At 33.5% G+C, this 12,251-nt stretch overlaps 1 protein-coding gene across 1 annotated transcript in view; it reads left to right on the top strand.

Annotated features, from left to right (window-relative positions):
- The first annotated feature begins 229 nt into the window (after positions 1 to 229).
- LOC140063639 (formin-like protein 2) overlaps positions 230 to 12,251 on the top strand; it is an 80,800-nt gene continuing 68,778 nt past the window's right edge. The window contains exon 1 of the mRNA XM_072110074.1: positions 230 to 864. Coding sequence (XP_071966175.1) covers positions 748 to 864 — 117 coding nt within the window. The 5' untranslated portion in view covers positions 230 to 747. The remainder of the gene's footprint in view (positions 865 to 12,251) is intronic.

Below are 12,251 nucleotides of genomic sequence, written 5' to 3' on the forward strand. Positions count from 1 at the left end.
GCCTTAGATACTATAACTGCTGCTTGCTTCAGCTGCTGAATGAGTAGTCCTCATGGGATGTAGCTGGCTAGAGCAGCAGCGTGAAAAAACATATTTAGTGCTATACTCACACTACATTGTATTTTCCGGCGTGTCGGTTGTTTTTAGAACTTGCTACAGCGCCCTCATATTACCACCAGTCAAATTGATGAAATTGGAAGTGTGTACTTTGCATTGAGAAAGATAAACAACCGCGTTATGGAGTGGTGGTAGGAGTGGATTACCATGAGTGAGCCTTCGACCTGAAAAATAGCCACATTGAATTCTTATTTCTTTGGGATTGTACACGTACATTAGAATTTTGGTATACTGTGTATGATAAGCCATATATATGACGGATCTTATCCCGCTACCCGATGTCTGAAGTTGGTATTAAATAAAGCCATACATACAACTACTGGTTTCACGCCCTGCTGCACACAGATTTTATTTCTGTAGCACTTATTCAAGGCCTTATTAAGCTGGATGCAAAACTCAGAGGAAGTGATCCTCGTTTAATGCTTGTTTTTCGATTACCCAAATGGATTTTAAGTTCTGACTAAACATACATTACGTCATATAGGGATTTATATTGACCTTCAATCACTCCAACGTTGTGGAAACTATAAGGAACTTCATAATAACATTCAAAATTTAACATTATTTTGAGTTCATCGACTTAAGGTTTTTGCTGGAGAGCGACCAGTTAGATATAATCTGCAAACCAACATGGGTAATGAGCCTAGCACTAGTGAAAAGTCTGGCAGAAGAAGACCTCACAATGTCCACCTACAGGAACCAATGCCGGCCAAAACAGATCTGGATGCCAGATTTACCAAAGTACTGGTAAGTACGGTTGATGTATTTTATTTTGGTTGAAATAAAAACTACTTCTGGTATAATGTAGTGAGATAATTATAAGTAAATTCACATTCCCAACAAAGAAGGTACCATAGTCCGTACCCCTTCTTAAGGATACGGCAGAAATTTTTTACAAACTCTATTATCGACACATGGAACAACTTGCCTCAGGATGTAATAGAAGCTGCAAATGTTAATCAATTTAAAAACCGACTAGAGAAGTTTTGGAAACACCACCTCCCACTAAAGTTTTTCCCATATGATAGAACATGTAATAGAATATACCGGAGGGACACACAAGCATTGCTTTAGATGTCCAAGATCAAGGTAAAATCAATTGCCAACAAAAACGTTTACTTGATTCCCAGGAAAGCAATACCTGGGTATAGATAGATAGAGGTCAAGCTTCGATGAATTCAATTGAATCTTGTTATTTACTTTACTTATAAGGGGTTAATGTCAGCCCAATTTGCAACGAGCATCGATAGCCAATTTCAACAAAACTAAAGATTTTGCATAACATCTCGATTGTTTAGATATTCCCATACTGTACTGTACCTTGCCCCTTTTTAGTTTCTGCCATCAATACATTATACCCCTTCTAATTCATTTCCTTATGACCCCCTTTTTTAATATAATAAAAAATTGTTTACTGCTAAAATTTAGTGGATGATAGGTCATGCCCTAATAATTTCAGAGTTCAATGACAGTTTATTATTTTTTGTATTGAAAATAAAATAATCATATTTATAAAATTTTAAAATATAAATAAATATTTTTCTATGGATTTTAATTTAAGAAAATAATTACTTTCATCTTTTTACTTCAAATTTCTGTTGAAAAATTTAATTTTTTAATGTCAAATGTAAAAAAGAAAATATTTATTGCCTTGCTAAGTTCATTTATTTTGCTTATAAAAAGAGAAAGCATTATTTAACGTACACATAAGTTTAATTTTATTGTTTATATTTATATTGATGTATTCGGGCCAATGCCCTACGTATAATAAATGGCCTAGGCAATGCTGGAAAGAAAGAAAGAATAAACTGAGTGTACAGGTAGTTATCAAGTACAGTATACACTAGCTACAACTACTTACTTGCATTTTGTTGACATTTCTCTTGATGATTGTACAGTATGCTTGCTAGTGTATTTCAAAAGATTAAGGATTATCTGAAAAATAAACTAACTATTCATTACCTTTTGAAAGATATTTGAATGCGATCATCAGCCTTTGTGCAAGACTGGTTTAAATGGTAAATATTTCTAAAGTAGTTCTAACTATTAAATTCATTAGCAGTTTTGATCATTCAATCACAGATTCATCATCTACAGTACAGTATAAAGGATTGTCTTTAGTTTAGGGCTTGTCAGACCTACTACAGAATTATTATGGTACAAATCTATTGATGTTGAACACCAACAATGTTTACACAACTGCACAGTATACTGTAGTACAACCATGAGGTTATAAGACAATTCCACACAGAAACTAGGCAATATATAGTGTGCATGCTAGAGTTTATACTTCTATTCATGTGTGAAAAGAGGCGTACCAAAAGGTGCTACATTGGCATTTTTACAGAATTCTGAAGGTGAAAGTGGTCGATGTATAGTCTGCGGGTATTTTAAAAAACCAATTAAATAGAGAACACATTGTTCTACATAGAAAGTGAAATGAACATCCAAATTCTCAAGTACACAATATTAATAAGGAAATAAAATAAAATTTTTTCTGATAATTTCCTAAAATATTTAGTAATAATTTATATCAAATGTAATCTTTTCTCTTGTTGATATTTAGTGTTGTCTGAACAATTTTTAAAAATTGTCCCTGTTGTGATGTTAAGATTGATTTGGTAAAGGTTTTGTTTCTGCTGCAAACAAATAGCCCTTTATCATTGTAGTTCCCACAATCATCATGTTGATTATCACAGTTACACTTTTCCTACAGTTTTTAGCCCTTATCCGATAAGACTCGCCCAAAGCCAGAAGCGATTGAGTGTAGAACCTTTGCTGAATGTATGGCTGTGTTACATTCCCACTGTACTGTTTTAATCAGTCGACCACTCGATACGTTAATGCATTATTTGTCACCATTTGGCTATAAAAATCAACATAGTACCTGTACAAATAACTGTTTAAGATGTTCTCAAAATACATAAATTATACCCAGTGATCACATTTGGAAGGCCATAACAATGGATATCACATAATCTTGTTGAACGCTTTTGAGCCCTGTCAACTAACGGCTAGCATCTTGACCATTTTACTACCCACAGTAAATACATTGGGAATAATAATAATGAAGTGGATCACCGTACCCACATGATTAAATCATATTTTGCTAAAACATGTTTAACAGAAAGTCTGTAATTGAGTGTTAATTGCAATAACAATGTATTGTCTGTACATTTTGGTTTGTACACATGCAGAATAGAAAACAAATATTTAACCTTCTGTTTGGCAGGTTGCCTCAATAAAATCAATACTTTATTGAAGTTGGTCGGCCTCATAATAATCAACAATTATTATGTCATGAACTGTTGACATGCGTAAACAAAAGCTTTCATCTGAATTATGTAGTGTACAAAACATTACTCATTTTTCAAATATACAGTAGGCATTTCAAATTATTTTTTTTTAAAGCCTTTCCAGTCAATAATCGGCAAATGAATGATGTTCTGGAAAGTAGGCGTGGTATTAGGTAGGATCTTCAGCCTAGTCCAAAATTCTATTATTGTACAACTAGGTTATGCATACTAAGAACGAAGAATTATCAGTTTAGAAATAGTAGAGTAGGGCTAGTAGGCTACATCTCTTACATCATCATGACAACGTCGAGTAAGAAGACGGGTTTCAACTCTAACACTCAATGCTAGAAAGTAAATGTTCTATCGTTATCATTTCAAGAAACGCTAAACATCGTTGATCATTAAAAGTAAGTACAACGATGATAAAAAACAGGCTTTGGCTACCAGATTAGAGTATAGAAGAAGAGTAGAGCTCCATTGCATGCAATTCGACCAACCACAATAGTGCATCATCCAAAATGTCGCTCGTTATTGGTCAACTCACTTGTTTCGTCCAAGTGGGAACCAATGCATCTCCTCAATATTAATTTTTTTTTAAATATTAGCTACGAGCAGAGTCTAGTTAATGCTGTAAAATCTGATGTGCTGGATGGAAAGCAGATTCTGCAAAATCTGCCATCTTTCTCATTTATTTTGTAACAAAATTCTAACCTATCTGAAACTACTGATGGTATATCAATATGAAAAAAAGAAAGTATAGAGCTCCCCATAGTGCCTTAACACATTGTAAACCTTTTCCAAATGTACAATACATGTCATATCCCACATGAGAACTGGCAAAGCAATTACTGTACTGTTATTCATTGTTATAATCCAATCCCAGATAAACCTAAAATTATTAGGATGTGGTTTACAGTAGGTGTGTAAAGTTCAAAATTTCAGCAAGTATACTCCTATTGATTAAAAATAAAAAACAATCATAAATTGATAGTACTGTGTACTTTAAGTTATTACCTGTAGTTTTGTTTACATTAAAAATAATACAATTTACATTAAATAAATATTGTCAACATTTATGTCAAACTAGACATGTAACTCGTCACTTTGACGAGTTTGGTTATCCGCCGCGCAAGTGGTGCAACATTAACATTAAGGGGATAGGTTGAGGACAAAAGGAAGTGTTCACGTTGGCATTATGACCTGAACTGAAGAATATGATATGTTGTTATTGCTGAAATTTATTGTTTAAATTCATATATACTGTAGTATACACAGTATAATCTGTATCCATATCACATACAGTGTAGAATAGGTGAAATTACGGGACCCGCTATTTATTGCAATTTTTAACATGTTGACGGTTTTAAAATGAAACGCGAAGGTAGCAATTCCGAAAGGAAATTATCTCAGCAACAACGTATTAGCATGTAGAAGAAATTTGAATACGTGAAATATTGATGCGCGCTCGTTTAAATGTAATGAATTATGACGCAAAAGATGAAAATACGACCTTTTTTATTTAACTGGCCATATGATGACGTCACAACATCCGATTGGCAACATTTTTACATAATTTCGTATCTACAGTCCAATAGCTTCCAGAAAAAGTTTTAATCGTGATTATCACATTTTATTCTTACGAACTATAACAGATTAAAATTTACTGTAAAGATGAAATTAATGCCACACGTGATTTAAATTTTTAAGCACGATGACGTAAAAAAAATTAAAATATTTTTAACTCATGCGAAAGATAGTTGATTGACCTAGACAATATCAAAATCGGGGTGAAAATGGAAAACGGATAAGTGGAGATGCGCTCTATTCAATGTGATGAGCTATGACGAAAGATACAAAATCCTAAATTTTATATTTGCGTGGCCATACGATGACATCACAATGTCCGGTTAGCCATATTAATACCTGATCCAATATCTACAACTCATCTACTTCCAGAAAATGCCATCCACAAAAAGTTGACCGTTTAGTTTAGAAATTACGACTGTTTTAAAAAAGGCATATTTTAAACGAATTTTTTAACGTTTTCATAAAAAACGCGCGCAAATTGTCCAATTCGACGTGCTCGTATGACGTATCTTTAAGTCAAAATTGTTTAAAATTTGGTAAAATTACTAGAAAAGGCTGGAAAAACATAAATCACGCGAAAAAAATACGTTTTCAATGCTACGTGCGCTCCGCACACGTAAAAATGTGCGCATGCGTGGGAATTTTTGACATGCTTAAACCGACATGAAACGCGTAGAAAGTTGATTAGAAATTAATTTTGCGCATTTTGAAATTTTAAATGCGCGTGCGCGCGTAACTTTGTGTAAAACACGCAATTTTTTTTCAACAGAAGGTTAGCGCATGATATAAATTAAACTTTTGCAAAGTTTCACTTTAAAATGTTATTTGGTTTTCGACATATGTTAAATACGAGAAAATCGTTAAATCGCGCGTACGTCACGTTGCGCGATTGTAAACATCATGAAAAGCTTCGCTTGACGACGTTACATAAATGTCAAAATGTTAACATAGTTAACAAAATGTTATGTTTGCAAGTTTTAGAGAAAAGCGTTACACAAAAATCATACAGAAAGAAAGAAGATTAAGAAAAAGACTAGACATGTAACTCGTCACTTTGACGAGTTTGGTTATCCGCCGCGCCGCGCAAGTGGTGCAACATTAACATTAAGGGGATAGGTTGAGGACAAAAGGAAGTGTTCACGTTGGCATTATGACCTGAACTGAAGAATATGATATGTTGTTATTGCTGAATTTTATTATTTAAATTCATATATAGTATACACAGTATAATCTGTATCTATATCACATACAGTGACATACATAGAATAGGTGAAGTTACGGGACCCGCTATTTATTGCAATTTTTAACATGTTTACGGTTTTAAAATGAAACGCGAAGGTAGCAATTCCGAAAGGAAATTATCTCAGCAACAACGTATTAGCGTGTAGAAGAAATTTGAATACGTGAAATATTGATGCGCGCTCTTTTAAATGTAATGAATTATGACGCAAAAGATGAAAATACGACCTTTTTTATTTAACTGGCCATATGATGACGTCACAACATCCGATTGGCAAAATTTTTACATAATTTCGTATCTACAATCCAATAGCTTCCAGACAAAGTTTTAATCGTGATTATCACATTTTATTCTTACGAGCTATAACAGATTAAAATTTACTGTAAAGATGAAATTAATGCCACACGTGATTTAAATTTTTAGGCACGATGACGTCAAAAAAATTAAAATATTTTTAACTCATGCGAAAGATACTTGATTGACCTAGACAATATCAAAATCGGGGTGAAAATGGAAAACGGATAAGTGGAGATGCGCTCTATTCAATGTGATGAGCTATGACGAAAGATACAAAAATCCTAAATTTTATATTCGCGTGGCCATACGATGACGTCATAATGTCCGGTTACCCATATTAATACCTGATCCGATATCTACAACTCATCTACTTCCAGAATATGTCATCCACAAAAATTTGACCGTCTAGTTTAGAAATTACGACTGTTTAAAAAAAGGCATATTTTAAACGAATTTTTTAACCTTTTCATAAAAAACGCGCGCAAATTGTCCAATTCGACGTGCTCGTATGACGTATCTTTAAGTCGAAATTGTTTAAAATTTGGTAAAATTACTAGAAAAGGCTGAAAAAACATAAATCACGCGAAAAAAATACGTTTTCAATGCTACGTGCGCACCGTACACGTAAAAATGTGCGCACGCGTGGGAATTTTTGACATGCTCAAAACGACATGAAACGCGTAGAAAGTTGATTAGAAATTAATTTTGCGCATTTTGAAATTTTAAATGCGCGTGCGCGCGTAACTTTGTGTAAAACACGCAATTTTTTTTCAACAGACAGTTAGCGCATGATATAAATTAAACTTTTGCAAAGTTTCATTTTAAAATGTTGTTTGGTTTTCGACATATTTTAAATACGAGAAAATCGTTAAATCGCGCGTACGTCGCGTTGCGCAATTGTAAACATCATGAAAAGCTTCGCTTGACGACGTTACGTGAATGTCAAAATGTTAACATAGTTAACAAAATGTTATGTTTGCAAGTTTTAGAGAAAAGCGTTACACAAAAATCATACAGAAAGAAAGAAGATGAAAAAAAAGATGATTTCGTACAATCACAAGAGGTTATCCTGCAACTTCGTTGCGGATAACCAATGATGATGATGATTTCGTACAATCACAAGAGGTTATCCTGCAACTTCGTTGCGGATAACCAAAAATAAAAAGTTGATGATGATGATGATTTCGTACAATCACAAGAGGTTATCCTGCAACTTCGTTGCGGATAACCAATGATGTTGATCTCGTACAATCACAAGAGGTTATCCTGCAACTTCGTTGCGGATAACCAATAAAGATTTTGTACAATAACAATAGGTGATCATTTTATTCTAAATGATCACCTAATAAAGATTTTGTACAATAACAATAGGTGATCATTTTATTCTAAATGATCACCTAACTAGACATGTAACTCGTCACTTTGACGAGTTTGGTTATCCGCCGCGCAAGTGGTGCAACATTAACATTAAGGGGATAGGTTGAGGACAAAAGGAAGTGTTCACGTTGGCATTATGACCTGAACTGAAGAATATGATATGTTGCTGAATTTTATTATTTAAATTCATATATAGTATACACAGTATAATCTGTATCCATATCACATACAGTGACATACATAGAATAGGTGAAATTACGGGACCCGCTATTTATTGCAATTTTTAACGTGTTGACGGTTTTAAAATGAAACGCGAAGTTAGCAATTCCGAAAGGAAATTATCTCAGCAACAACGTATTAGCATGTAGAAGAAATTTGAATACGTGAAATATTGATGCGCGCTCGTTTAAATGTAATGAATTATGACGCAAAAGATGAAAATACGACCTTTTTTATATAACTGGCCATATGATGACGTCACAACATCCGATTGGCAACATTTTTACATAATTTCGTATCTAAAATTCAATAGCTTCCAGAAAAAGTTTTAATCGTGATTATCACATTTTATTCTTACGAGCTATAACAGATTAAAATTTACTGTAAAGATGAAATTAATGCCACACGTGATTTAAATTTTTAGGCATGATGACGTCAAAAAAATTAAAATATTTTTAACTCATGCGAAAGATAGTTGATTGACCTAGACAATATCAAAATCGGGGTGAAAATGGAAAACGAATAAGTGGAGAGGCGCTCTATTCAATGTGATGACCTATAACGAAAGATACAAAAATCCTAAATTTTATATTCGTGTGGCCATACGATGACGTCACAATGTCCGGTTAGCCATATTAATACCTGATCCGATATCTACAACTCATCAACTTCCAGAATATGTCATCCACAAAAAGTTGACCGTGTAGTTTAGAAATTACGACTGTTTAAAAAAAGGCATATTTTTAACGGAATTTTGAACTTTTTCATCAAAAACACGCGCAAATTGTCCAATTCGACGTGCTCGTATGACGTAACTTTAAGTCGAAATTGTTTAAAATTTGATAAAATTACTAGAAAAGGCTGGAAAAACATAAATCACGCGAAAAAAATATGTTTTCAATGCTACGTGCGCACCGCACACGTAAAAATTTGCGCACGCGTGGGAATTTTTTACATGCTTAAAACGACATGAAACGCGTAGAAATTTGATTAGAAATTAATTTTGCGCATTTTGAAATTTTAAATGCGCGTGCGCGCGTAACTTTGTGTAAAACACGCAATTTTTTTTCAACATAAAGTTAGCGCATGATATAAATTAAACTTTTGGAAAGTTTCAATTTGAAATGTTATTTGGTTTTCGACCTATGTTAAATACGAGGAAATCGTTAAATCACGCGTAAGTCACGTTGCGCAATTGTAAACGTCATGAAAAGCTTCGCAGCACATCTTCATGTGCATGACGATATGTTGAGAAAGTTACAAAATGTTATGTTTACAAGTTTTAGAGAAAAGCGTTCCACAAAAATCATACAGAAAGAAAGAAGATCAAGACTAGACATGTAACTCGTCACTTTGACGAGTTTGGTTATCCGCCGCGCAAGTGGTGCAACATTAACATTAAGGGGATAGGTTGAGGACAAAAGGAAGTGTTCACGTTGGCATTATGATCTGAACTGAAGAATATGATATGTTGTTATTGCTGAATTTTATTATTTAAATTCATATATAGTATACACAGTATATTCTGTATCCATATCACATACAGTGACATACAGTGTAGAATAGGTGAAATTACGGGACCTGCTATTTATTGCAATTTTTAACATGTTGACGGTTTTAAAATAAAACGCGAAGGTAGCAATTCCGAAAGGAAATTATCTCAGCAACAACGTATTAGCGTGTAGAAGAAATTTGAATACGTGAAATATTGATGCGCGCTCTTTTAAATGTAATGAATTATGACGCAAAAGATGAAAATACGACCTTTTTCATTTAACTGGCCATATGATGACGTCACAACATCCGATTGGCAACATTTTTACATAATTTCGTATCTACAATCCAATAGCTTCCAGAAAAAGTTTTAATCGTGATTATCACATTTTATTCTTACGAGCTATAACAGATTAAAATTTACTGTAAAGATGAAATTGATGCCACACGTGATTTAAATTTTTAGGCATGATGACGTCAAAAAAATTAAAATATTTTTAACTCATGCGAAAGATAGTTGATTGACCTAGACAATATCAAAATCAGGGTGAAAATGGAAAACGAATAGGTGGAGATGCGCTCTATTCAATGTGATGAGTTATGACGAAAGATACAAAAATCCTAAATTTTATATTCGCGTGGCCATACGATGACGTCACAATGTCCGGTTAGCCATATTAATACCTGATCCGATATCTACAACTCATCTACTTCCAGAATATGTCATCCACAAAAAGTTGACCGTCTAGTTTAGAAATTACGACTGTTTAAAAAAAGGCATATTTTAAACGAATTTTTTGACCTTTTCATAAAAAACGCGCGCAAATTGTCCAATTCGACGTGCTCGTATGACGTATCTTTAAGTCGAAATTGTTTAAAATTTGGTAAAATTGCTAGAAAAGGCTGGAAAAACATAAATCACGCGAAAAAAATACGTTTTCAATGCTACGTGCGCACCGCACACGTAAAAATGTGCGCACGCTTGGGAATTTTTGACATGCTTAAAACGACATAAAACGCGTAGAAAGTTGATTATAAATTAATTTTGCGCATTTTGAAATTTTAAATACGCGTGCGCGCGTAACTTTGTGTAAAACACGCAATTTTTTTTCAACAGAAAGTTAGCGCATGATATAAATTAAACTTTTGCAAAGTTTCACTTTAAAATGTTATTTGGTTTTCGACATATGTTAGATACGAGAAAATCGTTAAATCGCGCGTATGTCACGTTGCGCAATTGTAAACATCATGAAAAGCTTCGCTTGACGACGTTACATAAATGTCAAAATGTTAACATAGTTACCGAAATGTTATGTTTGCGAGTTTTAGAGAAAAGCGTTACACAAAAATCATACAGAAAGAAAGAAGAAGAATAACTAGACATGAAACTCGTCACTTTGACGAGTTAGTTATCCGCACGACAAACGCCACGTGCACGTCATACATTGGACACAGAAAAAGATTATGGCATATTGACATGAACTGAAGAGTATAATATGTTGTTAGTGCTAAATGCTGTATATTTTGTGTCATATACTATTTACAGTATACATAGTATAATCTGTATACATATTAATACAGTGTAGGATAGGCGAAATTACGGGTCCCGTCATTTATTCCAATTTTTAACATGGTGACGGTATGAAAACGAAACACTGATATAGGAATTTCGGAAGGAAATTATCTCAGCAACAACATATTAACGTGTAGAAGAAATTTGAATACGTGAAATATTAATGCGCGCTCTTTTAAATGTAATGAACTATGACGCAAAATATGAAAATACGACTTTTTTTATTTAACTGGCCATATGATGACGTCACAACATCCGATTTGCCAAATTTTTACATAATTTTGTATCTACAATCCAATAGCTTCCAGAAAACGTTTTAATCTTGATTATCACATTTTATTCTTACGAGCTATAACAGATTAAAATTTTCTGTAAAGATGAAATTAATGCCACATGTAATTTAAATTTTTAGGCATGATGACGTCATAATAATTAAAATATTTTTAACTCATGCGAAAGATAGTTGATTGACCTAGACAATATCAAAATTGGGGTGAAAATGGAAAATGGATAAGTGGAGATGCGCTCTATTAAATGTGATGAGCTATGACGAAAGATACAAAAATCCTCAATTTTATATTCGCGTGGCCATACGATGACGTTAAAATGTCCGGTTAGCCATATTAATACATGATCCGATATCTACAACTCATCAACTTCCGGAATATGTCATTCACAAAAAGTTGACCGTGTAGTTTAGAAATTACGACTGTTTAAAAAAAGGCATAATTTTGACAAATTTTTGTACTTTTTCATAAAAAACGTGCGCAAATTGTCCAATTCGACGTGCTCGTATGACGTAACTTTAAGTCGAAAGTGTTTAAAAGTTGGTAAAATTACTATAAAAGGCTGGAAAAAACTAAATCACTCGAAAAAAATATGTTTTTAATGCTACGTGCGCACCGCACACGTAAAAATGTGCGCACGCGTGGGAATTTTTTACATGCTTAAAATGACATGAAACGCGTAGAAAGTTGATTAGAAATTAATTTTGCGCATTTTGAAATTTTAAATGCACGTGCACGCGTAACTTTTTGTAAAACATGCCATT

This window comes from Antedon mediterranea, chromosome 1 (genome assembly GCF_964355755.1).
Source record: "Antedon mediterranea chromosome 1, ecAntMedi1.1, whole genome shotgun sequence".
In the NCBI taxonomy this organism is placed as follows: domain Eukaryota; kingdom Metazoa; phylum Echinodermata; class Crinoidea; order Comatulida; family Antedonidae; genus Antedon; species Antedon mediterranea.